At 43.8% G+C, this 27,338-nt stretch overlaps 2 protein-coding genes across 5 annotated transcripts; one reads left to right on the top strand and one right to left on the bottom strand.

Annotated features, from left to right (window-relative positions):
* On the bottom strand, positions 1-6,757 carry fbxo16 (F-box protein 16). Of its 3 annotated transcripts, none has more exons than XR_011239384.1 (10): positions 6,628-6,757; positions 5,137-5,322; positions 4,551-4,677; positions 4,077-4,112; positions 3,724-3,930; positions 3,466-3,630; positions 3,069-3,334; positions 2,004-2,115; positions 1,271-1,435; positions 1-259 (listed from the first exon to the last, which is right to left on the bottom strand). XR_011239384.1 is itself a non-coding variant. In XM_069515203.1 (10 exons), exons 3-10 carry the CDS (start codon positions 4,644-4,646, stop codon positions 204-206), a joined length of 1,275 nt encoding a protein of 424 aa, XP_069371304.1. In that variant the 5' UTR covers positions 4,647-4,677; positions 5,137-5,322; positions 6,628-6,757; the 3' UTR covers positions 1-203. The 3 variants fall into 3 exon arrangements, 2 of the variants coding, with proteins under 2 accessions (XP_069371304.1, XP_069371305.1); XM_069515203.1 differs by having other exon boundaries at positions 1,271-1,607; XM_069515204.1 differs by having other exon boundaries at positions 1,271-1,607; positions 4,551-4,648.
* Positions 6,568-27,311, top strand: fzd3a (frizzled class receptor 3a). Of its 2 annotated transcripts, none has more exons than XM_069515202.1 (9): positions 6,568-6,696; positions 7,611-8,171; positions 19,015-19,211; positions 19,976-20,438; positions 20,522-20,821; positions 21,151-21,402; positions 24,537-24,685; positions 25,190-25,447; positions 25,532-27,311. In XM_069515202.1, exons 2-9 carry the CDS (start codon positions 7,971-7,973, stop codon positions 25,788-25,790), a joined length of 2,079 nt encoding a protein of 692 aa, XP_069371303.1. In that variant the 5' UTR covers positions 6,568-6,696; positions 7,611-7,970; the 3' UTR covers positions 25,791-27,311. The 2 variants fall into 2 exon arrangements, with proteins under 2 accessions (XP_069371303.1, XP_069371302.1); XM_069515201.1 differs by having other exon boundaries at positions 25,022-25,447.
* The last annotated feature ends 27 nt before the right edge of the window (positions 27,312-27,338 follow it).

The following is a 27,338-nucleotide window of genomic DNA, read 5'->3' as shown; positions in this document are numbered from 1 at the left end:
TCTTGTTCATTCTTTTTTATCAGAGATAGATTGAAACCTTGTCATTAGTCTCAAAAAACTGTATGTAAATGTCCCTACATATGTCTCTTCTCCATCCATCTAAAGAAAATGCCCCTGTGAAACTCACGCAGTGTGCATTGGATTGTGTCCTGAAAACGTAGTTCTGATGTTTTCCTGATGGGGGCGATGTGCTTTGCTTTTCTTCATCTTGCATGTGAAGCAGGCCAATTCCTCGAAGGGTATTCAAACAGTGGTGCACCTGAGAATGGTTTATAGAAATCACAGAAATATATATTTAAGAAAAACTTAGTTAAAACAATGTGAACAATAAACCAACATCTGATCAATTTGATCAAGTTCAAAAACACTTCGACTTTCTGCTGTAATGATTTTTTTTATGTTAAATAAAACTAGCATACAGGAGGACAGTGAATAGTTCAGCCTGACATCTACTGTATCTGAATTAATTAAAGTTAATAACTGAAGTAAACATCACCAGAGTGAGATGATTGTATGGCAGAGTGCTGTAAGCTATTTTAAAATGAGTTTCTCTTATACTTTTTTAAAAAAGGGCCTGTCCACATAAAACAGAAATGCAGAACACCAGATAATATACAAAGGACATTACACATAATGAATTATATACAGAGGAAATAATACTAAAATCAAAAGTGATCACTGCCAAAATGTTTGACTCAGTTGTTAAACTGTTATACTGTATATGGCAATCCCACTGCTAGATTAAAATATGTTCTATATTTTTTTCAGTACTTACCCTACAAAGGTGCTAGAGATGGTGTTGTGTGTGCTTCTTTTTGAAATCTAAACCATTTTTTGTGGAGGTGTGGATGTTTGATTGATGCTGAATTTATATCAAAACTATTCTCATAATTTCTTTGAAAAGCATTTTGTAGCGTCGTTTTAAAAGGTCCCATATAAAGACATATTTTCATTACAATTATTCACATCTCAGCCTAATTGGACATACATATCTGAAAGAAAACCACTATATATATATATATCTGTTTTAATGTAATAACTGAATAAAATCTGAAATTGGTTGTCAGATGCAGTATTCAAATACTTATAAAGCCTTCAGCTATAAAACACACAGTAAATCAACATTTCTAATAAGGCCACAAACTGCACACAGTCTGTGACTTTCTTGCAGAATCAGTCATTTTTAATCCACAATTGTCCTGAATGCATTTCTTGCTGTGTGGTTGCATCATATTCAGCCCAGAGGAGTGGAGGAGCTGTGATTACTCACTGGGAGAGCTCCGATGTGAGCGTTGGGATGCCCTGAGTGCTTCCACGCTCAGCCGGGGCACCGCCGATCTCGTCGGCCCCGGACGGACCCCAGCATTCCACATGGCCAGGCTCAGCAGGCTCCTGGCAGTCTCCTTGGTGATGGGGTGGTTGATCCCGCAAGGTGCTTGTTGAGTAGGAGGAGGATGAGAAGGAGCAAGAGAAGGAGGATGTGGAGGAGGATGTGGAGGAGGATGAGAAGGAGCAAGAGAAGGAGGATGTGGAGGAGGATGTGGAGGAGGATGAGAAGGAGGATGAGAAGGAGGATGTTGGGGTCTGCAGCCAGAACTGAGGAACATCTAAGGAGGAGGATGACAGCTCTCAGAGAACAGGGGTTACCTTGACAACCATGCATTCAGTTTAAAAAAATTCAAATGTTCTAAATTAAATATCTAAATGTGTTGGTATATTTGTTCATATAATAGTTGCTGTGGGCTTTAACAAAAATGTAAGATGATTTCACCAAAGCCTGAATATTAAATTCTGTGGTGTCCTCTATCTCACCCTTTACCCCCCCCCCACCCCCCCTCATTAACATGCATATCTGTATAAACTCTGCTCCATAATACATGATGCCTGCTGGTTCCACCGTCTCCAGAGAATCGCCAACATTTAATCGCCTCCTTTTGAATCAGACAAGGAGGTCACAGTCACAGTGGGGCTATGGTGGCGATGATGAATGGAACGTGGTTTACCAGAGATTTGGCTTTGCGGAGCTTGTAAGTGGCCTCAGACAGTGATTTCCTATTCCCGTCAGCTGACTCTGATGTGTTACCTCGGCAGGTGGTAGCTGTGATGTTCATTTGCCTGCAGAGAGAAGACAACAGGATTGTGCACTATGTCTTTTGAAAAGAATATGGCCTATCAGTGATTTATTTCCATCAATAAAATCTTCATTTTTATAAAGTTATAATTTCTGTGACCTGAGGATGGTGAAAACATCAGCACAGTGATACGTAAAGATTTTGGGACTATAGAACAAAAGTGCCCAAACTTTCCATCCCACGACCTCCAAAATGATCATGTCAGAGACTTGATCATCCCAAAGGATATGGGAGATATTTGAGTTCACAAAAAAATACCCCTACATGCACATTTTGCAGTGTTCCTTGACCAACTGATGCTTTCATAACCACCTTGAAGACTGGATACATCAGAAAGGCTGATGATTATTTGGTGTTACTTTAGATTTGACTAATGTGTTTTATTTTCTTGTCTTGCGTTCCCCCCGACCGCTAGTATGGGAACCACTGCTTCAGAAGACTTGTACATTTATGAGCAGCACTTTAAATGTCTCTCTGAAAATCATTTTTCTATTCAGGTGAATGTGAAAGTGCACCCCACTATATGTAACTGTTTTATTTGGGGTTACATTATAGAAATGCATACAATCAAAATTCTGCTCAACATCTTTCCTTATTTGACCGAAAGTGAATGTCAGCTCTGGATTGTATTTCATGCTCTGAATCTGAATACCTGAGAACAAGTGGAAAAAGGTTTCTTCCATCCAGTGTTTTTTTATATATATATATTTGTTGCTGTTAGACGTTACATCTGTGTGCAAGAATGATGGACATAACTGACACTACAGAGGTTTTCACATTCATTACAAATTGTTTCCTTCAGGATCAATGTATATTTCTATTTCATATTACTGATCCTGATCTCTAAATTCTATAACATGAATGTGGCTGTAATGTGCTTCATCAAGTCATTACGAGTGTGTAGGTAGTAAGTTTATCTGCTGCAGACAGTCTTACCCTCTCAGGGCTTGTTTCACAGGCTCCAGGTTGTCCAGGTAGTTAAAGCGCAGTGTGTCTTTGGGACGTCTGTCAGAATCTCTCCATGGGGGAAGTGTAGTCGGCTGCTTATCTTTAATCAACCCAAACCTGAGGCTGCTTCCAGCTCGCTGGATAGTGGAGACTGGACGCTCCTCTGTGAGGAGGGCCGCTTCTGCCAGATCTTCATGTCTGCTGTTATTCGCTGTTGCATCTGGAATCACAAACTGCTGTGGGGATGGGGCAGTCTGGAGGGGGCACAATACTCTGTATAAACATTTGATCACTGTATTTTTACATGGTTACTCTGTAACATCCCTTTGCTCTGCATTATTATCATTTTGAGCCACAGTATTGTTGACATGTGCGATCTCCTGACCTGCAGCCGGGTGAGTCGCAGCTCCTGCACGGTCTGGATGTAGTGTCTCTTCCACGCGCCCTGCTCGAGAGGCGTGAGGGAGAAATTGATCCACCAGCCGAGCCTCAGACACTTAGGCGTCCACAGCTGGTCCAGCTCCACGATGCTCTTCCAGTGCCAGCTCACCTGCCCACAGATGGAAAACAGGGCCAGAATGTGAACAAATTGATCAACCATGTCAACAATCCTACAGGTCAGTATCATGTTCAGTCTGTGTACCTGTGCACATCGACAGAGGCTGCGGGGGTCCAGGAAGGAGAAGATGTAGAGGCAGAGAGCTCTGGGCAGCTGGCAGGTGAAGTCTGCAGCCTGCAGGGGGAGCTGTCTGCTCACACTGAGACTCAGGAACTTCAGCTGCTCCTGAGAACAGCTCAGTACAAAGTCCTGCAGCACTGCTCTCCTCTGACTGTCAGACCACCTGTCAAACTGACCGAGACGAGAAAAAACATGATCCCACTCTTCCACGTGTGCTGCCTCAGTTTGAGTTGGACTCACAACAGACTCCAAACTGTGATTATGAGACACAACATCAGTGCGGTTCTTAAATATCTGCTCGTGTGATGTAAACGTACCCACTTTTTCAGCAGGGTCCGTCTCTCTTCAAACACCTAATGGAGAAGAGGATACAGGATACAACTGTTTAAAATGGCAACAAACTTGACTGTTAGGAATAATACATGATAATTACATGCAATAAGGTGGATTTATCTAAAATAAACGGTTTCCAGACCTTTGGACTGAACTATATGTGTAAAATTCATTTTTTCAGTTTAATTCAATTCAATTGGATTTGTATAGAGCCATACCACCACATATGTCAAGGCACTTTACATAGTAAGATAGAGTGTAAAAAAATGGATGAGAGAAGAGAAGAAAAGGGCCAGAGAGCTTATCTTGACTAAATAGTTGACTTGACTAAAAACTGAATTACAAAGCTTTTTAGTATAATCTTAAAGAATCTGTTGTATATACTGAAAAGTCATTGTTATTGCAAATAACATGCTAACACACTAGGAAATGTTCCAGGGGTGATGAGTTGACCCAACCTTGCTGTTAGTCAGAGGGTGGTTCAGAGGAGTCCAGGCGCTCAGTTTCGTCTGCATCCCGGCACAGTTTGTCGGTGACCTTGATGCATGTGGCATCTCTGGGTGATAGCCAGGGATTAGTGGTGGGCTAAATTACACAGAAAACCAACTTCAGTCTTATGTTAGATGCTTTTTTTTTCACATTTTAGAGTGTGTGCAGCATATGTCTAATATTTTCCACCATTGTTTATCAAACAGCTACATGCCACTTTACAGCATCTGCCCCAATACTTAAAGGCTTATGTTTATCCTGCTGCAAATATGAAGTTACGTAACACACTAGCTTTTATCACTCTTTAAATGGTCTTATAAATAATGCCAGATGTTTATTTTGGATCTCTGTCAGATGCTTTTGTTTAAATGCCCTCTGCTGTTACCTAATAAACAAAGCAGCTCAATCTTTATTTCTGCATCTTGTTAAAATAAGAATTAGGGAAAAAACTACTTGACACGCTCTCACAGACACACACACTCACACACATTTAAAATGGCAGTGTTATACATGTGAATAAGACAGTAAAACCCACTCCTGAGGTGTTTGACTCACCATCTATTCTCCTCAGCCGACTGAAAGAAATTAATCCAACTCCTAAACACACTTTGTGTTCATGTTATTCTCCTGACGGCCTCCTTTGTGTCCCTGCACCCGACTCCCCTCTTCTCTTCGGCTTCCCTCTTCTCTGTGCACAGTTTACTTGTATCCATAGTAACAGTAAGTGTACTCTGTCCCGGCCTGTCAAACACAGGGGGTGGGGGGTTAGATTGCTGCAAAGCAAACCATGGTGGAGTGTGGAGTGTGCAGGCTTCAGCAGCTCTAATGACGACAAATGTATATCTCAGGAGGCCTGACACTGCATATAGAGACCAGCTGCCTCAGATACTCTGATGCTGCAAAAAATTCTCTGTGGACGAGCCCTAGAATGGATTGATGGACATTGGAAAAACATAATGTTCTTATGCACTGCTTATTGATATCACAAATCATCCTGAAGGTCGGTTGTAAGAAATATCATATGCACAAATACAGTGGGTCAGTCTTGCAAATATATACATATATCTATTTTAAAACATGTTATATTTGTGTGTGTAATTATTAATATTATTATTGATATGGCTATTATTATCATTAGTAGTAGCAGAGGCAGTAGTAGTAGTAGTAGTGGTAGTAGTCATAGTTGTAGTAGAGGTGCCGTAGTTTGTCCAATATAAATGAATGAATGGATCTAACTAAATAAATTCATTTAGTTTTGTCTCGTAATATTTCAGTTGAAGACTGAAATGTCAGAGTGCACTCCTGCTCGTGCTCGGATGGTCGATCGCGCGCATTAAAGACAGAAAACCTGCTGGGGGGGGGGAGAAGCTTTGTCAAGTTAAACATGCACAGAGAGATCAAAACCGGAAACGTTGAGATTTGTCCTTCAAAGTAAACTTGAAATAAGGCAGGTGAGACAAATATATATATATCCAAATACATTGCTACACCTCACTTCGTCTTATTGTGACAGTAAATAAATCTGAAAGCAGCTACTGTAAAGGTAATAGTTCAGTGCTGGTTCTTGTTTAATCTTTTTTCGAGATAATAATTGTTTTAAAAAAATGTTCAAATAAATAAAACTCACTTTCTATGAGAAGGGTGAGGGCGAATATAAAAAATAACACTGCTACACCTCACTGCATTTTATTAACATGACAGTATGACAGTAATATTAGTCTTGGGTGCTTTTACACTTATCAGATGATAATTAAAATAAAACAGTTCAATATACCCAGATTCAATTTCTGTGAAAAGCATGTAAATATATGAAGAAACATAACACTGTTACACAACCCTATACTTAATGTAAAGTAATATACATGTTGATGTTGATTGGCTGCATATTGGAACGACGGAGTCAAAGGGAGGCTTTTATTTCGAAGGTTTCGATTGGAAGCCATTTTTAAAATGTCACCATCTTGATCCCTCTGGGGAGAGGAGGGAGAAAGAGGGAGGAGGGGGAGGAGGAGGGGGAGGGAGGTGCTGGCCGAACGGAGCACTCACTCATTGTTAGCGGGCTGAGGAGCAGCGGAGATCCCGGAGCTCCACGTGAATTCCCGGCACAGCAGTCAGGTAAAGTTGCTGCTAATTTCCCGGCTTAGCTAACATTTGTAGCCGGTGTGCGCCTCACCGGGCTCGGCTGCTCGCTGAGCCCCTCCACGCTACACATGCTCCATCAGTTTGGATGAAGTCATCTTTTGTCTGCGCTGCTTCACGTTTAAATCGGTTTAATTCAACCACCGCTTCTTCTTCCTGTTCCGGAGACAAACCGCGACGACTCCTCCGCTTGCGTTCGTTCGATTCTCATTCAGGAGCAGCTGTAAACCCAGGAGCTCCAGGAGCTCCTGCAGGAGCAGCCTGGGAGCAGTGACTCAGGTAGAAGGAGGTGAAGATCACACTAATGTCGCGTTTAAACAACACGGGGAATACAACTGCGCGTGTTTAGTAACGTGAGTGTGAAGGATTGTGAGTCAGACACGATCCTGTGTTGATGTTCTGTGGTCAGTGGATGAGAAGGTGTTGGCTTGTTGTGGGTGTGAACTGGCTTGTTCATGTGGCTGTTGTGAAAAAGAGCAAAAAGCAGTTTATTAACTGTGATTCATCTCTAAATTACTACACCAATACAAGAAAATAATAACATGCTTACATATAATAATCCACTTAAACAAACCAGCACAGAAGCTATAGATTTAATTGAATAATGATTTGACTTTTCTTTATCGGTCCATGATGTATTGCTGTTAATTAGCTCAGCTAATGTTATCATTCATCCACCACCACAGTGACCTACAAAACAATTACCATCCCTCTTAAAAAATGCCTCCTGTGTGTTTTTCCCATGTCTTCTGAATTTAGTCACATTTTCTGTAAAAACAAGCTCATTTCTGGCTTTAGAAAAATAAGTTCACTCCAGATATAACCTGCTGAGGATGTGAACAAATATGCACAACATATGAATTTACATGTGTGCTGGTTTTATTTTTCAGATTGGAGACTGTTCATCATCTTTGTCATTGATATCTCTAAGAGACGTCACAGAGGGAGGAGTGTGTGAGCCATTCGCTCAGCATCTTAAAGGACCACAGCGTCTCTCAGGTGATGGAGGTCCTCTGACACACAGTGATGGATGCAGCCAGCTTCAACCATGGCCGCCGCGTTGGATGGTGCTGCCCAACCCAGGCTGTTTCCCTGTGAACCTGAGGAGGAGGAAGAGACTACCAGACGGGCCTTTAGCCTCGCAATTCCACCTTCCCCGTGAATGAACCAGATGCTAGCAGCGCTCAACCCCTTGTCCTAACCAGCCGTCACCTGGGTCCTTTCTTTTCCCCTCCTGTAACGGACCAGTCATGGATCTCCTGTGGGTGCTGTCAGTGTCCATGCTGACGGTGTGCGTCGCCATCCCCATGGACGGGGCGGCAGGGAGCCACAGTCTGTTCACCTGTGAGCCCATCACCCTGCGGATGTGTCAGGGGCTGTCCTACAACTCCACCTTCATGCCCAACATACTGAACCATTACGACCAGCAAACCGCCGCGCTCGCCATGGAGGTACAGTAAAAGCTTTAATCAGGCTTCACTTAGATTCTGAGGGGTGATATGTTTATCCACTGATATGTTGTGCTGATGATCATATCTGAATATTAACATTAGGAACAAAAAAATATTTTGTCTCCTGTTAGTGTGGGAAAACCCTTTCAAACATGATCTGGGGACGGGCGGAGGAAATTGTTTTAGGTGCGGCTTTGTTATCCACCACACGAGTTCAAGACACATCATGTCACGCCCTTATCTAAAATGTCGGAAAATAGCAAGAAAATGAATACATCAGTCAAATATTTGTAATCATTCCTTGTTCCAGCCTATATCTATTTTGTAAATTGCTTCCATCAATAGATAATAGGATGATTAGGATGATTAAATGGCCAAAGTAATTGTTTCAATCACAACTAATTTTGTTTACCAATTGGATTTTTATGTGAAATATTGTATATTGTTCTTGCTGTTACTCGCCTTTTGTACAATATTTTTCAAGACCTGGGACACTTTGATCGATCAGTCGATTTGTTAATTGACAGAAAATTAATTGGCTGCTGTTTTGATCATCCATACATAGTTTCAGTAATTTTCAAAGCAAAAATTCTGAATGTTGAATTCAATATGACTGACAGATATCTGATACAGTACAAATATCGGCTGTATATTGATTTTTAGCCTGCTTCTGCTCAAACTGATGGAATTGTGTTAAACCTGTGGATGAAGAACACACTTGGGAAATAAATCCACTCTGCCTGCACCTGCAAAAATCTTACTCCAATAAGTCATAATCTTATCTTTGGATCATATAAAGCGTGTTGTTGATTAAACATCTGAGTGTCTGCAGCATTGCCTGCCTGGTGTACCTCTCTTACACCAAAATTAGCAGGTAAATACAGGGTTTTTCAAACGCTGGTAAACCTACTAAAAAAACGATTGAGCCATTTTCCATTGCTAATAGAGGAAATTGCCTTTCTGCCCCCCCCCCCCCCCTCCTGTAAATCATGAGGCACTCTTTCACCCAGGATCACCTGATGGTCTCATTTCCATCACTGCAGATCGGAGCCTGAGCAGATAAAAACCTGTGGTGACTGTGTAGTCATTTGACCCAGGAGCGAGTGCAGACTGTATCCATTCCCACTGCAGACAAGAGCCTGATGTCAGCAGGTGTTAGTGGGTTTTTTGACCAGTGAAAATCAGTAGCATAGAGAGCTATTACCACAGATACTGGGTGTGTGCTGAGAGTGGGTTATATCAAAATGCAAGCCGACTTAAATTTTTTCCGCTAGCTCCAGGCAGTGGGGGTGTATTACCACAACATTAGGCAGAAAATTAAGTTTTAATATTTCTCCCTGAAGGCCACGAGAACAGTGCATTATTCAACTAGCTGTCCTCAAAGAAATTTGGGCCACATGTCAGATCCATTTACCTCAACTTACATAGCTCTTTGTCTATGTTGTTTTTTTAAATTTGGGTAAACCTGTTAAAAAAGCGATGGCTCCTTTCCCATTGCAGTAGAGGAGTTTGCATTTTGTCCCCTGGTGAGTCATAATTGATGTCATGAACTTGCCAGTAACTGAGTAGCTCTCTCACCTGGCCAGTGATACATCTTGAAGAAAAAAATTGCTCTTGCACGTTGTTTCCAAGATGTAAAAGAGAGGTTCAGGAGAACAGGTAGAATCATTAACTTCAAAATGTCGGATTCACCCAGGTGTCATGTGTCCATTACTGCTGATCGTAGCCGGAGCTGATAGAAAACCTGTTTGACACGGGAGTTAATGCCGATTGTATCCACTCTGATCACAGACACTGAATGAAACCCATTTTACACGACAGGCTTTTAGAGTGAAGATGGCAAACTTTGATTCAGTTTGGTTTGTCTGTTGGATTAATGCCCGTATATCAGGATTTAGTCCATGTTTTATTGTTTCAACCTCTCAGATAATCTATAGATTACCAGCCACAACATCTGACTGCGGTAGCCGTGTTATCCTCTTTGAAATGTCGAGTTGGGAATTCAAACACAATCATGGAGCAGATGCATCACCTCGTTAAGTTAATCCCATCTTTTATGTAGGCTGATCTTTCTGGTAGCAGAATCTATCGAGCAATTACTGGCCAGACTGCTCCAAAACTAGATCGGATGCTCCGTTGGCTGCATTATCTGCCCAACTGTGAGTGTGTGTATCCATCCATCCATATATATATATACTCAGTTTATCCAATCATCCAAGCTCCTCTATCACTTTTCCCCTTTGACCACGCCCCGCCCCTGCCTAGCACAGCGCTGATGTTGATGTGCGGAGCCCCGCTGACCATCTGTGCCTTGTCCACTTTGCAGTGCTGTGTTGAGTACACATTGAGAGAGATGGAGGATGGGAGGAGCTGCGTGGCATGAAAATCCAGGGTTATGTAACCTCCGAGCGTGCCCTGCCCGGCTGAGGGAGCGTGCAGCATCACATGAAAATTGCTCCGCACCACAGCTATACTTGGAAAAGATGCAAACATACTCCCGCTGTGTCCTTTCTTGTCATTGCTGAAATATTCTGTCTCATCTGCTGGGTTTACTCACTCTGCCATGTCTGTTTAAGATCTCCGCTCTGTAGTTTGTGATAGAGACCTTCAGGAAAAGTTGAATTTTGATGTGCAGATCAGATAGATGCGTGTTGGTACGATCACTTTCACTCTGCTGAGACGTTATTAACTCGGCACCACGTTGTTTTTGGTCCCGGTGAACTTTTTACACCTCATCTCATTGTGTGGGTCGCAGCGAAAAGACTCCTGGTTGAGACGGTGTTCACTTTGATTGGTCATGGATTCACAATTAAGTCTCTTTTAGTGCTCAGAAATGCTTGTTGGAAAACACACGAACACCAAATAGATTCCAAATAACGGAGACTGTTTGGCTCTTGTTTTCAAGATAACTCGCCCTAGATCCAGTTCATGGGAGAATTCAAAGCCTATAAGATGTTGAGGGCAGCCAAATGAGAATTGACAGTTGATTTTAAAGGGAATCAGCTCCACTGAATAGCCATGGTAATGATGAAGAATGCCTCGCACCATGGAGAAACTGGGACTTGGACGAGAACCAGCGCCTGCTGTTCTTACAGTTTTTGTCCAAAAACCCCTGAAGTGCTTTCTTTCTGGATTTCTTTTTTTTATTCTTATTTTGCTTTTCAAGGTCTTTTCAAGGTTTTTTGGGAAAGTGTTCATAGTCTATATCATTATATTGTCATACATGTTACAATAATTGTAGACTCTTGTTGTTTTTCTAAGGTTGGCTTTTAAAGCAGGAACAGACGATTGTGTGGTGAATCAGAAATAGAAATGTTTTTTATTCAGTTGCAATAATATATTTTCTATGGCTGTTTGAACATGAAACACCAGAAGCAAGTTTATTTCTAAATACAGGATTTTCTGTTCTGGCGTTCATCATAGTCAGGCAGTCATCGCTGACCGACAGATGACCTCACAGCTGAAGTGGGGCAACGGCCCTCGGGGCTGGGAATCTGCTAATTCTGGGCCACAATGATACTATTCCACTCATAAGATAAGTGGGAGCGTGGCGGATTTTACTGGCATTACAAAAAGAAAAAAGAAAAGGGCTGAAATCCCCTTTACAGATGGATGCATGGTGTAGCTACCGGAAGACTGTAAAGCAGCGTGGGTTCCTCATAGTGAATCAATTCAGCTGCTATGAACTGTCCCTGGCGTCCAAGAGAGATGGCACCAGGAGACAGTGATGATATACAGTTTATCAGCTCTGCTCAGTTGTTGGATTTGTCTTTTAAGAAATAATTCTTACTACTTTCTAATTGTATGAGAAATGTTCTAACCATCCTATCAATATAAATTTACGAGATTGATAACTAAATGATGCTGAAAATAGCTTGAATAATTGTTAATAATAATTATTGCCATGTGGAAATTTAGTATTGTGCCTTTTTGAGCAGTTAATTTTGGCCAAATATCTGACAACAGCCAAACCCTTGCATATGTGGATTGCTTCTCCAAGGACAGATGAGAGAAGCGTGAGTCAGGGCTAACTGAAGATGTTAAATCAATTAGATTGATAAGAGCGTTCGTTTACATGAAGTCAAAGCCAGGCCTGCAAATCATTTTTAATGGCTGCGAGGTACAAAGATACAAAACAGAAAGTCACATGAATGTCGTCCTGGGGGAAGTTCAGTGAGAGCTCTTCCTTTTGTCACAACTGCGGACATTAAAAGATGATCTCGATCTCGTCTCTTCGTGGTACATGTCACGTTTTGTTTTGTTTGGAGGGTGTGCATTGACACAAACACTAATCAATTGTCTCTTTCTAATCTGCTCAGTCCCACTTCTGCTCATTTCCTCCTCCTTTCAGGTCGTTAAATCAGCCTCTTGTCTCAGGTTTACAACTCGCCCAGATAAACTGTGTCATGTTACAGCTGCTGTTTGGAATAACCTAGATACTCCACCCATGCTGTGTGAAAGGATCCGTAACGGAGAGGTGAGGTGGGCGTGCGTTAAATGCTGCTGAAGCTGCAAGTCTGTTAAAACGTGCTGCGGTGAACTAAAAAGTGCACCATTAAACATGCTTATTGTGTCGGCTAGTAAAGATGTATCCCTGCTAAGCACTCACACTCACACAAACACACACATGCACTGAGACACATGCAGACACAACATGGTCTGATAAATCCTACCCAGCGTGACCCAGGCTATAAAAGAGCCTCTTGTTTTATTTAATGTCCAACACCGTGTTTATTGGCTGTGGAGTGAAAGAGAAGCACATCCAGAGAGCAAGCTGCTGGTCCACAACAACCTTTCTGTGTGTGTGTGTGTGTGTGTGTGTGTGTCTGTGTGTGTGTGTGTGTGTCTCTCTGTGTGTCATTAACACACTGTCAGAGCAAGAGGTTTTTAAACACTTTCTCAGCGGTGAATGACACGGCTGAATCGGTCGACCCATCCCTCCTCTCGCGCTCTCTCTCTCTCGGTATCCCTCTCGACTCCCCCCTCACCCATCTCTTTTGTCCTCACCCTCCCCCTACGCAGGGCTCACCCGTTGCCCAGGAAACGGTCCCAATTGTGCTGCTAACAAAGGGAGCTGAGGCTTTCTTGCCTCCCGGGAGGTGGTCCCCTCCGCCCCGCCACCCTGACCTCCTCGAACCCTGCTCTCCTCCTTCTTCCTCCTCCTCCTTTTCACTGGTGATGCATCACTCGTCACCATGGCGCTGAGCTTGGAAATTTGGAGAATTGGAATGGCAGTATAGGAGAAAGGAGAGTAATGGGGGGAGAGAGGGAGAGAAGTTGTAGAAGAGGGGCTGAAGGACGAAGGGGGATGATGTGAGCTGAGGTAACTTTTTAGAAGAGAACACACGGACACAGACCAGTTGACCGTGGTGGGCTTCTTTGTCACAGATACATCCGTCACAGCATCTTAGCAGCTGACTCAGAGCCTTTATTAAAAAGTAATTACTTGAGCATTAGGACGATTCATACAGCTACATGTAAGGGCCAGTGTGAAAGATTTAGGTAAAGGGATCTAATGGCAGAAATTGAATATAAAATAATCCTAGCAACGTTCTCACTATATTGATGATATGATATTTACATCAGGAGTGGGTGCTCTCTACAGAGGCTGCCATGCTTTTTACAGTCTTCCAGACTGGACAAACTAAACACCTTTTGAGTTGTCATAAAAATTGAAGGGGAGGGTAAGGTGAGGGATATTCAGCTGTAACATGCAAATTCACCACTAAATTCTACACTGAACCTTTAAATGCACTTCTTTGGACTAGGCCTTATTAATAATTAACACCACAACAATCTCAATATGATTCAAAACATGCTGGTTAATCCCAAAAGTGAGGTGAATCTGAGGTCAAGGCTGTGACCTAGTTCTTCAAAGATTAGACCGATTAAAAAATGCCTGATTATGCAAAATCACATGATACGTAAACAATGTACGCTCACCACATTGAACTGCATGTTAATAATCATTAAAAATTATATTTCTTCTTTTTTTAAATGTCATTAAATTCAGACCAGTGGTTTTCAGTCTCTCAGAACCTCTGGTGTTTTCTTATTAGTCACAGATGATTTACATCAACAACTGAATTGCACTACTGCAACGAACAAACCTGGGCATAGCAGGCTAGTACTGTACAGTTCTATCTTTTACAACAGATGGGTAAAACATCATTAAGGCCTGTTCCTCTGATGTATCTCAGCAGAAGGTACAAGTCTCAATAATGATGTTAACGGCTCAGTTCTGTTTAGCTGCTTCAGTTTCAGGGTCCTTGTATTGAACATGTTGGCTCACAGCCACACTGTCATGACTTACTGGGACATTTGAATAGAATGGAACCATTGTTCATGTAATGTTGTATTACCTTGGCTTTTCTTACTATGACGAGGTAAAGTGTCGGCTGAGAAAAATACCTGCTTGAGGTTATAATAGAAATATTCAGATCAGATGTGTTTTTTTTTCATATTTCTGATTAAATATTTAACACAATGAACAAATGACCAACATTGTGGTCTCTTATTTAGGGCAGTCTGAGGTCTGCCTTTACTGGGACTGATATATGGCCACAATGTTTTATCATCAGTCGATATCATTGACAATACATATAACTTTAATATTTCTTTTAAGTTTAAAAATTATTTTCTCCTGAGTGAATGTGTCGGTATATTTGTAAAAACTGTAAAAAAACAAAAACCCTGCACATATTAAATTTACCCCCTAAGTAAAATATTTGATTGCCTTTGTTTGCAGTCCCAGAATCCACCACTTCTCTAACCGCCATGTCTGACTGTGTGTGCGGCTGCTGCTTCCAGAGTGGCATATTATTCCACATTTTCAGAGATCAAAAATCCCTGAACAAACTCCCATGAATACGTAATGACTGTAGCAGTGGGATTGAAGCTGAAATTACATTAGCATACCGCCCTCCAGGCCCGCACCATTCGACAGAGTGGTGTATTACACGCTTGATTCTCCTTACACAGCTGGCTCTGGGGTCTACAGCGCCTTGATAAACCCCTGGCCATTCACCGGACCGGTGGTTCACCGGCTGTTACCAGTGAGGCCATTAACAGGGAGTCGCTGTGGAGAGTGCGGAGCCTCCGCAGGGCCTCAAGTTGTTGGTGTTGGTTGGTATTGTTTGGGCTGCTGTCTGTGTTGGTGGAGAAGCAACCGGCCATATGTCCCATCCACCAGCAGTTCAGTCCTAACCACACTGGCTCACATGATGGGTTGACTGTCATAAAATGGCTGAATGGTGATACTGAAGAGATGGAGGAGGGGTAAGAGGAGGAGTAGGATGGATGATGGAGGAGTATAAAAATAGAAAAATGGGAAGCACGATGAATTGGAGTCAGGATGAATAAGAAGAGAAGCTGAGCGTTTTTTTCCCCCGGTAGAGAATCACTTCTCGTAACCTATATATTTATTCAAGCGTTTCCCATGCCATCTCAGTTTGTAGTCCACCACAGTGGAGTACATTGTGTTCTATGAAGCATCTCAGTCGCCTGCAGCCTCCAAAACAGAGCGGAAGAGCAAAGATGCATGTTCGCTTTAGCTCCATTAGATCATGTTTGAGTGGTTGAACCCACGCTGACGGGGCACTACTGATGAAGTCATACATGTCACAGGAGTTTACACTAAAAGCAAGAAGCGAAGGGAGTGACAGGGAGGATGCTGAGTACAGTTAACACCTCCTTCACTGTCAGGGTGGAGTGAACTTCAGGATTTAGTGCTGTTGTTTGTTACTTCTCCAGAGACTGTGAAACACCATACTCCAGTTTCCTCTCTCTCTGTCTCTTTGACCTCGTTCTGCCTCTAGCTGACATTTAATAGTCTACAAGTACAACAAGGAGTCGATATTGTAGATTTTGTCTTTATAATAGTTGTGTTAATCCCTTTTACTGTCTTTATGATAGCAAGCACAACTCCTCTGATGAAGTGTGGGTAACTGTGGGAGTTCAAGTGTGTTGCTGGTCCGTGAAGCTATAGTAGCTATCTTCTTCTAGTATTTGTACAATTATTATTATTTGCCAGTTGGGTTAGTTTTTTATAATATAACACTGAACATCATTGGGTTATAGACTCTCACTATAACAAGACATTTTCATATGCCATCTTGCTATTTTATTATTTATCAACTAGTTTTATTATTAAAGATACTTTTTGGGCATTTAGCCTTTATTGGAAAGGACAGAATTAAGTATGTGAAAACAGGGGAGAGTGGGGAAGAGAGGCAGCGATGGGCTGGAACAGAATCATCATTTTATCAACCACAAATCTACAAATGAAAATAACTTGCTAATTAATTTATATTGAATGTATCAGTTGCAGCCCTAGAAAAGCGTGGAAGTCAGTAATGTCGGCTACAACGGAAAATATTTTTGTGACAAATATCGAAATACAAAACACATTTTTCATCTTGGACTTTTGGAATGAATCTGAGCACCAGAGAAAATGTGTGCCTGCAGCGGTGACAGTCTGATGCAGAACAGGCTGCCTGTACTGTTGATAGGCACTAATCAGTACAGTTAGTGATCTATGGTGTCCATCTGCAGTGATAGACCCATTTCAAGGTTTATAGATCATTCTCATGGTTTTTATGCTTCATAGATAATTCCAGCTCATGCTACGGCTGCCTGTGTCATTGTGTCATCGTACAGTGGTGCCCGGTGAGACGTGATGTCTCCATTTGTTCGGGAATTACACGATCGAACAGTTGATTAATCTCAGTTATGACAGGAGTGTAAGTCACCTAAATTGATCATGTGCGTTTTAGCGAGGATATGAATACGCCGCTGAATTAAGACTCTCGTTACAATCATAATTCCTTGTCATCACCCACCCGTCCCTGATCCCTCACAGTGGAAGTGACTTCCCAGTCTGAGTGCGCCCTGTGTGTCTCAGGATCACTGGCTTTCCTTCCACAGCAGCTGAATGTCCTCTGATCAGAAAAGTGATGAGAATGAGGCGATGACATGGGTGGATGTGGCCGCTTTGTGCTTTTCAGGACCAGGCCTAATGCCCATTATAATCCTTTATACATGAAGACATCACATGTGGGTGGCAGGCAAACATGCTGTCAGGAGGAGGATGTGTATCGGTGTTGTGGACATATGGTGCACACAAATCGCAATTACAACTGAGAAGATCTATCAACACACAGAATAATCACCACAGCTAGAAAATATTCAGTGGATGAAAAGAGGATTTAGAGATGTTTCATTTCTAAGACAGTGTATTAAATGTAGGGTTTAAAAAATGAACTGTGTTTCATCGGCTTTTAACCAAATACTAGGTTGTGACCAATGTTTTTAGATATTCCTGCAGCAGCCACAGTCTCGGTTTGTGACCCGGCCCTTTGCTGTGTGTCTTCCCTGCTCTCCCCCTCCCCCTTTCATCCTGCTGTCCTATCAATAAAAACGATTTTATCCTGAAAAGAAAATCAAATTTTAAGATTTCCTGGTATGCGACTGAGATTTGTTGTATTTTTCATAGTCACGTGCTCGGTCTCCATTTAAGAGGAGAAGCTCCAGAAACACCAGAGTAGTGTGGACACCGGGTGAACCTGCAGCAGTTGACGTGTATTTAAATGAAAACGTATTCATATGGATGTAGCCTCAGCCTTTATATGTTTATGTACAAACCACAGTGTGTGGCCCAGCTGCTCTGCCAGTGAAGCAGCGTTTCAGTGTTGCAGAACCTCATGAGCTCAACGATATCTCTCTTAAAGTGTCTTTAAAAAATACAAAGAGCTAAACGTTGTTCTGTTCGACCATCCTTTAGTTATAACTCAATTAGTTCATCAGTTTACAGTGTGCACGATTGTCTCTGCATTTCCACTGAAGAAAGAAAACTGAGTGTTTAACATACTTTAAACCGCACTGACTTGTCCTCTGGAATATCCACCCCTCTAACAAACACAGAGACAAACTGCCCTCCTGTCCTCTCCTCACCCCTCCCCTCCCTGCCCTTCCCCCACCTCATCCCTGTCTGTCATACAGGCCTCTGTCTTTAAATTTTGGGGGAGGGCGGGTAGCGTTTGTCTGACTGACTTGGGTGTGGCAGGAGGCCTCGCTGTAATACACACAGACACAAACACAGAAACTCACGCACACCACAGAGGTAAATGCAAATTCAAGCACACAGAGACGTGTACTCATGCACTCCTGGGTATATGGATTTGTATATGTACTTACCATTCATACACACACACATACTCTCCTCTAGACATTTGCATATTAACAACATGCCCCATAGATGCTTCCTGCACTCATGCCGCCTCTTGGCTCGGTTTGTATGTGTGAGATCATTATTGTGCTGCTACGTGGGTGTGTTAGCTTGTAAATAATATACTTCCGTTGGTACTGTGGCTTATGTGTGAGTGCATGCACGTTACTACAGTGTGTCAGTCAGTCACAGCGTGGTCCTCCCTCTAACACAAAGACCCTGTCAGCTGCAGAAGAAGCCCTGTGTGTGTGTGTGTATTGGTGGGGGTTGCCCAGCTTGCAGTGTTCCTCCTCTGTGGAGGTTGGAGGGAAGGAATGGAGAGGAGATGGAGGATGGGGGATCTGAAATGATTGGGGTGGAGGGGATTATTAGGAAAGGGGCCAGAGTTGTTTTTATGGTCTCATCTCCAGAAACTGTCAGACGACATGCTCCACTGATCTCTTTGTGCTTTTCTGTGGCTCACATTGTGTGAAGTTGGAGAAACAAACTCAGGAGCTTGGCTTGGGAGTGTGGCGTTATCTTCCAGAACGTCCAAATAAAAGAAAAGCATTATTTTGCCCTGGTGTTTGATGTAGTCATAAACTCACAGTCTGTCTCTCTCTCTGTCTCTGACCACAGCCCTTCCATCCCATGGTGAACCTGCAGTGCTCTCCGGACCTCAGGATGTTTCTCTGCGCGCTCTACGCTCCGGTGTGTACAGAGTATGGCCGAAAGACACTGCCCTGTCGCCGCCTCTGTCTGCAGGCCAAGAGCGACTGCTACAAACTGATGGACATGTTTGGTGTCAGCTGGCCGGAGGAGATGGACTGCAACAGGTTGTCACAACAGTAATAATTCTTTTCCCCTGGATTTATTTTGGCACTAACAACCCTGCTGCATAAGTAATTTGAGCAGATGGTGCTTTTGTAAGAGGAGTAATAACACAGCAGTAGAACAGCAACCGGCATGTAAAATGAATGAATAGGTTACACTAATAAATACTGCATGGCCTTAATAAAACTCTGTTTGTAGATGTAAAACATGGAACCAGGTTTTTATGACACCGTTAAAATGAAATTGAGGAGGGATGTGTGTTGTATTTGTTGTGGAGCTGATATTAAGAGAACTGGCTGCTGAACAATCAAATGAATGGAAACGTTTCCTGTCCCAGAGAATAAAACCAGCTTCGTCCGCATATCACATTAGAAACATCAGCAGCAACAGGAACCAAGAACAACACCAAGAATTCACATATCAGATAAACGTCTGGCACATTTCAGGGAGTGATATCTAAGAAACCTGATAAATTAAAGGCAACCATTGGCCTTGACAGAGGAATGTGCTGTACTTAGTGCTTTTCTAGCTGTAAATTATTTTTTTAATCTAACAAAGATCAGTAAGAAACATAATAGGTAAATATTTAACAAAATGCCAACGCCAGCCAACTGAATAACATATAACAAAGTTATTATTTATATTTAACTGTACAATAGTCTTGCATTAAAGTAGTATTATGAAACTGGCTCTGTGTGAAATCTGTTGCTAAATACTGAACAGCTGAAATCACCCCCTGAGGTCATCATGTGTCTTCTGCCGCCAGGTTCCCAGACTGTGACGAGCCCTACCCCCGTCCTGTTGACCTCCTGTCCAGCTCAGACACAACAGAGTCCCCCATCTCCGTCCAGAGAGACTACGGCTTCTGGTGTCCCCGTGAACTCAAGATCGACCCTGAACTCGGCTACTCTTTCATGGGGGTCCGGGACTGCTCGCCGCCCTGTCCCAACATGTACTTCACGCGGGAGGAGCTGGCATTCGCCCGCTACTTCATCGGGGTGGTGTCCATCGTCTGCCTGTCTGCCACTCTCTTCACCTTCTTGACTTTTCTCATCGACGTGTCACGATTCCGCTACCCAGAGCGCCCGATCATATTTTACGCCGTGTGCTACATGATGGTGTCCTTGGTGTTCTTCCTGGGGTTTCTGTTGGAGGACAGAGTTTCCTGTAATGCTGCGAGTCCTGGGAGGTTTAGGGCTTCGACGGTGACTCAAGGCTCCCATAACAAGGTCAGAAATCAGCCCTCTGAGTTCTTTTCTGCTCTTCTGCTGATTCTGCTCCTCTGATACTGATTTTCTTTCCTGTGTGACAGGCCTGCACTCTGCTCTTCATGGTGCTGTATTTCTTCACCATGGCCGGCAGCGTCTGGTGGGTCATTCTGACCATCACCTGGTTCCTGGCTGCTGTTCCCAAGTGGGGCAGTGAGGCTATCGAGAAGAAGGCTCTCCTCTTCCATGCCGGTGCGTGGGGCATCCCCGGTGTCCTCACTGTCACACTGCTCGCCATGAACAAGATTGAGGGAGACAGTGTCAGCGGTGTCTGCTTCGTGGGACTCTACAACTTGACGGCACTGCGTTGGTTCCTGCTGGCCCCGCTGGGACTGGACGTAGTGGTGAGGAGTTACACTACAGATACGTCTTTACATTTTAACTCGAGCCGCTCTGCTCTAATCATCAGACGTGCTTCCCTCTCCACAATCCTCATACACCTATCATACACATATTTGCTTATCCGTCAACATCATAGCAATGTAATAAATATCTGATGGAGTGATGATATCCGAGCCGTGAAGCCAAACTGAAACTATGTTAGTTGTCTGACTGAACTTTAATACATCAGGGCTTCATCAGGACCTGTCTTTTTAATATGGAGAGGATCTTTTTTGAATACCACAGGTACATTTCTGTAGTTTAACCGTGTCCCTCTCTCACATCATCTCAGGTCGGCGTGGCGTTGCTTCTGGCAGGCATAGCAGCACTGAACCGAGTCCGAATGGAGATCCCGCTGGAGAAGGAGAACCAGGAGAAACTGGTCAAGTTCATGATCCGTATCGGCGTGTTCTCCGTGCTCTACCTGGTCCCTCTGCTGACTGTGCTGGCCTGCTACCTGTATGAGAACAGCTACAGAGCAATATGGGAGACGACCTGGGTGCAGGAGCGCTGCAGAGACTACCACATCCCCTGCCCCTACCAGGTGATACCCTCGACTCTGGTTTATTAAAGAAGCAGCGAAATATAGTTTTACATGAATCATTCATCATCTGCAGCCAGAACTGGTCCTACCTGAAATCTGCTTTGGGCACAAACACAAAATATTTTTACTTTTAAGCTAAAAATACACAGATGGTTTCTTTGTTGCAGGATAATAATAGCTGAGCTTGTCTTCATTAATATTTGCTTTCATCTGCTGGTGTCATCATTTCTTATGCTCTTCATTAAAACAAATGCACAGTGTAAGGATATGATGACACATTTTTGCAACATCACACATGATTTACACTTTTAAATATGATATTAGTGTGCTTGTAATTATTGCAACATTATATATGGGGGGTGCTGCATTTAAGCCTTATACCCAACGATCCAGAAAAAACATGAACACTTACTCACAACCTCAGGAAACCAAACACCATCACCGGCGCTAATAGTAGCTGAGATACTGTCGTCACCGTCAGCACAGATGTTCCCGCACATTAAATTCACCACTGGGGCAAAGAGGCGAGAAGACGGAGCAGGAGGTAACAGCTGGAGAGCGCTGCTCACTGTCACAGAGATGTTGAAGAGCAGCTACTCAGTGAGATAGTGCGTCCCAAATACACAGTCGCCGTCCAACATAGACCAAGATGCTCACACACTGACTCACGGAGCTGCGTTGGCCTCCAGCATCAGAACACACGCTGCAGCTCATTTGACAGAGCGGTGAATAATTCAGACAGCGCTCCTCCGTTCCTCTCAGCCAGGTATGAGCTCCCACGTGAGCAGCTGCCTCTGCACATCCGCTCGCACCGCTGCAGGTTCACAGTGGATTTTGGTCGAGCAGAGAGTATTACAGTGTTGAAGGTGTGCAGTGGGATGTTTTTCCTCGTTTGTTGTTTATACTTCATCAGGAACTCTGTATTCTGTGGCAGAAGTAACTGGTCTGTATTTATATAGCCCTTGTTAGCCCTTGAAGACCTCTCATCCACACACACATTCATACAGTGCCTCTAGTTGCAGCACTTCCTCTATCACAGACACACTGCTGGTGGTTTGGGGTTCAGTATCTTGCCCAAGTACACTACTGAATGCAGAGTGGTGCATGGAGACTGGGATTGAGTGGAAAACCCGCTCTACCTCCTCAGCCACAAAACTGGTGATGTAGCTTTATATCTTCGTAGCTGCTAAACAGCTGATATACCTTTAAAATATTAATGATCCAGAGGTGCAGCTGTGCAGAGAGATGCTGGAGCATTGAGCAGAACTAAGATCAGATGCATTCTGCTGCAGAGTCCTGCTCTTAATCTGTCCCATAAACACTGCATTGTGTGAGAGAGCGGTGCAGTAATCCAGTGTGTGTTCCTGCAGGGAGAGGACGGGGGTCGTTGAGGTTGAGCTGCTCCACATCATAGTTACAGCAGATCTGAACACACGCTGCACGTTCTCCACAGCGCTGTGCTCGTACACACCGTACCACACTGTACTGTGGAGATGCTCTTAGGTGGAACACCACAAAGACTCCACATAGCATCCCCCCCCCCCCCCCACACCACATGAAAGAACACACGTTTGTATTCACACACAAACATACACAAAGTCCATAACATGCACCAATAGGTAGCTCAGACTTAAAGTGCCAGACTATATTTAACTTAAAAGCCTTCCCCGAGGCTCAAACTGAGGACCCATCCTCAACACACACGCACACACGCACACACGCACGCACGCACGCACGCACGCACGCACGCACGCACGCACGCACGCACGCACGCACGCACACACACACACAAACCCAAATACTGTGTTTCTTTTGACTAATAGATAATTTCAGGCATAGTTATATTAAGCACATGTAACAGTTTGTGTGTGTGTGTGTGTGACACAGAAGCTTTAAGCCGCTCGTTGACATCATGAGGATGTTGGTTTTGTCGTTCGCTCTCTTATCTCTCTGCTGTAAAGGGTGTATCTGTGGCTGGCTGAGCCTTGGGGCTCTCTGCCTGGCCCTCTCATAATGAGGCCGTCATGACTACATCTGTGTGTGTGTGTGTGTGTGTGTGTGTGTGTGTGTGTGTGTGTGTGTGTGTGTGTGTGTGTGTGTGTGTGTGTGTGTGTGTGTGTGTGTGTGTGTGTGTGTGTGTGTGTGTGTGAGTGTGTGTGTGTGTGTGAGAGAGAGAGAGAGAGAGAGAGAGAGAGAGAAGGAGATGTGGTTCGCAGCTGAAATATTGTTGCTATGGCAGAAAGCAGCAGTGTGGTAAATCTGCAGTGTCTAAAACTTGGGCTGGAAATATGACCTTATTTTTACTGTGACTGAAAAAGTCATTTTAGTTTCATAGTTATGGTTTTGAAACAATATTCCTAACATGAATGAAGGCTTTTCTCTTTGAATGATATTTTCCAGGTCGATCAGCTGAACAAATAAGTTTGTGTGTTCATGTACAGATTTCTTTGTGGAGCTGAGAACTCAAAGGGCTGATTTTAGGTTTGGAATTAGGCCTAAGTTAGGGGTCGGGTAAGATTAGGGATAGGTGTTCAGTTGCAGTGGTTAATTTTCTATGTACATGTATTTAATCTTTTTGTCTGTGAAAAACATTTAACTGGAAGGTTTGAAGTTAAGAGGAGAAAGTTACAAATGCAGAGATGTAGCTACAGAGCAGGACAGAGAAAGAAGATATTTTAAAACAGAAAAACCATAAAAAAAAGATTCAGTTTTATTTGTGCTAAATCACAACAAACATTATCTTGAATGAATTACTGTGTCGGCTGCTGTTGTGTTTACGCCTCCAACCTGATCTGGTGTCAGTGATGGTCTAATGTTCAGCTCGTGTGTTTCTGACAGGTCTTGGTTGTTTACAGTGAAAATAACTGAAGAGACGTTGTGTCTGTGTTGTGTATTTGTTCTGGATGATAAAGCTGCAGATAGTATGGTTGTTACAAAGATTTAAATATGAGATTTGCAATAGGAAGTCAGTGTCTGCAACAACTACCCCCCCCCACACACACACCTGCCTTCAGGCCATATGTGGGTGTATTAGCTGCATAGTTTCTCTTATTCTGTCTCAACCTCCAGCTCTTCCTCCCTCATCCAAACCTACAGAAACTGATGCAATATTCTCTCTCTCTGTGGGGGTGCAGGTGGAGAGCACCAGTCGTCCTGACCTGGTCCTGTTCCTCATCAAGTACCTGATGATGTTGATCGTGGGAATCCCCTCTGTGTTCTGGGTGGGCAGCAAGAAGACCTGCTTCGAGTGGGCCAGCTTCTTCCACGGCAAGAGACGCAAAGAGTATGTACACACACACACACACACACACACACACACACACACACACATACACACATACACACACAACAATATGGTGCTAAATCTTTCAGGGACCAACTCTCTGTAAAACATCTTTTAAATCTTCTGTTCTGTTGCTAAATACTGATTCAACATTGGAGCTTGAGATTGTAAATTTCTGCTGTGACTCAAACCTCATCCTGGAGATTTTGAGCTCAGTGTGTTCTCAGTCAGTCAGCTTCCGTGAGTGAAGTGCTGCTCTAATGTGTGTGTAGACGTGTGGCTTGTCGGTGAACACAGGCCCCTCTCTGCGCTCACTCCCCACCCCTCCAAACTCAGAGCATTAACCCCCTCTCCCACCGCCTGCTCCACACACTCCTCCATCCTCCTCTACCTCACCCACCACCCCGCCACCTTCCCCCTCTCCCTCCCCACCCTCCTGCGTCTCTCCCTGCCCACACTGCCCCTCTCCTCCTCCTCCACGCCCTCCTCCATCCCGCGTTGCAGTGCGATGGTCAACGAGAGCCGCCAGGTGCTGCAGGAGCCCGACTTCACCCATCTGCTGCTCAGGGACCCCAACACGCCCATCGTGAGGAAGTCGAGGGGAACGTCCACCCAGGGGACCTCCACCCACGCCTCCTCCACCCACCTGGCCATGCTGGACGAGCCGCCCAGTGCCAGCACCAGCCGGGCCGGCTCGGTCCGCAGCGCACGCTCCAAAGTGAGCAGTTACCACGGCAGCCTGCACCGCTCCAGGGACGGCAGGTGGGTTCACATTTCCACTTCACACTTTTTAGTGAACTCTCCAGAACATTTCACCTCTGAAGTTCGTCTCTGCTCTGATCTCAGGTACACAGCCTCCAGTTTCCGGGCCATAGACGACCGACTGCCCTACGGTAGCATGCCTCGCCTCAACGACCAATCACAGCCCAGGCACTGCAGCAACAATCGTCTGGACAGCCTATCACGGCACGGCTCCACGCAGCTGCTGGAGAGCCAGTCGCGGCACAGCAGCATCAGGGACCTGAGCAGCGCCACTCAGGCTGTTCTCGGTGTCCCAGGAAACGGGATCCACAGAGTCCTGGAGGAGGACGGTGCCACGGCCTGACCTGGGATTTTATCTGTGAAGAACATGTGACTGAAAGGTTTGAACTGAGGAGGAAAAACTGATTATCTGTCTTTTTCTAGAACGATGAAGAATGTGTGAGGATCCAGTGTTGAGCTGGACAGAACGCAGATGTAGTGATCACTGTGGGACCCGCTGTTGCTCTCAGAGCTGCAGCACTTGATGGTTGACTTAGCTCGACGGCGGCTCCCTCCGTCCAAGTGGAGAGGACCGAGTGTGGATCGATGCCTTAAAACGTTCTCTCACCTTTACCTGATCCAGGAGCTGATCCCAAAACACTGAAGTTCAAAATCCAGTTTACAAAACTACAAGAAAGTCCTGATGGTGAAGGGTGAAGGCTTCACCGTCAGACCAACACGACTGAGCTGAAACTGTGACCAACGCTGACACACTGCAATGGACTGGGTTTTACTGTTTACTGTGTGTACAAAGAACTGTGAACGTCACCGACGGTCGGAGACGCTCACTCATCCTCTTCAGTTTACTTCTAATTGCTTTATGAAGGACACTGGACTTGAGTTTCTTTAAGACGTTTCACTTCTGGACACACGACTCCAGTCACCGTCTTAAAACACTTAGAAGCAAACACAGGAAGCAGCTGTTATTTTTTTAAACTCACCTTTTTTTTTTAAGATTTCATTTTTTACTGGTTTTGATGTCACAATTATTTTTCAGCTTCATTCGTCTTAAGTTCTGGTAAATTAACCTGCTGAAACTGTTATTTATAAAAAGCACCGATTACATCAGCTGCAACTTTAAAGTACCAACAACTGAGTGTGGATTTTTGCCTTAAAACGTCCTCATGTCAGCTTTACTCGACCCACGAGCTAATCCCAAAAACCGAGGTTCAGACTGACGTCAGTCGAGGTTACAGTGGATCTTCTGGTCTCCATGGCGATGTCCTGATGGCATCTGCTCTCTACACTGTATGTGTCTCCTGACCTTTTTAAAAAGCCTTGTCTCATTTTAAATAAGTGTTTTTAATATTGAGGTACGTCGTAAATGATGACGAGAGGGGAAAAGTCTGGATCTGTAGTTCACCAGTTTGAATCAAAGGGCTGAAATACAGGGACAAGAGCTGAATCCAAACTCCTGCCTTATTATAACCATGTGTTCAGACAGAAACACAAGCGAAGCTTAGAGACGGAGCGATCTTTACAAGGGGAAATTGTTTTGACTTGACACATATCCGGATCCTTTGTCGTAAACATACAGAGAAAAACAGCTAAATGGAAACAACGTTGCACCGATAGAAAACTCCAAACAACAAAAACAGGCCTGTCTCCATTTCGCTTCAGTTTCTGTCCGAACACACGTTTACACTTTGAACAGATAGAACGCCCTTAAATTAGTCAAACGCTGAATAGTCTCTCCTGCTACATGTGTCCTTACTGTTTAGCTACTGTTAATGCTAGAGCAACATTTCCTCTAGTGGCAAAACCTGTGCATAGATGTAAAAACATTTTGTTGTTCATTTTAAATAAAGTTGTTTTTTTAAAGAAAGGACAAAAAGGATGTTTTTTATAATCA

Source organism: Paralichthys olivaceus, chromosome 19, assembly GCF_024713975.1.
Source record: "Paralichthys olivaceus isolate ysfri-2021 chromosome 19, ASM2471397v2, whole genome shotgun sequence".
NCBI lineage: Eukaryota > Metazoa > Chordata > Actinopteri > Pleuronectiformes > Paralichthyidae > Paralichthys > Paralichthys olivaceus.
Note: the sequence above shows the minus strand (reverse complement) of the source record. Positions and strands in the feature narration are given on the sequence as shown.

Excerpts from the sequence above, each read along its gene's own strand:
- fbxo16 (XM_069515203.1), bottom strand. The coding sequence starts at position 4,646 with ATGCCACATGCATCAAGGTCACCGACAAACTGTGCCGGGATGCAGACG. Across the intron at positions 3,931-4,076 it reads GGACCCTGCTGAAAAAGTGG|TTTGACAGGTGGTCTGACAG; the intron begins GTACGTTTACAT and ends CGTCTCGGTCAG. Across the intron at positions 260-1,270 it reads CTCACATCGGAGCTCTCCCA|GTGCACCACTGTTTGAATAC; the intron begins GTGAGTAATCAC and ends AACCATTCTCAG.
- fzd3a (XM_069515201.1), top strand. The coding sequence starts at position 7,971 with ATGGATCTCCTGTGGGTGCTGTCAGTGTCCATGCTGACGGTGTGCGTC. Across the intron at positions 20,439-20,521 it reads CTCAAGGCTCCCATAACAAG|GCCTGCACTCTGCTCTTCAT; the intron begins GTCAGAAATCAG and ends CCTGTGTGACAG. Across the intron at positions 20,822-21,150 it reads CGCTGGGACTGGACGTAGTG|GTCGGCGTGGCGTTGCTTCT; the intron begins GTGAGGAGTTAC and ends ACATCATCTCAG.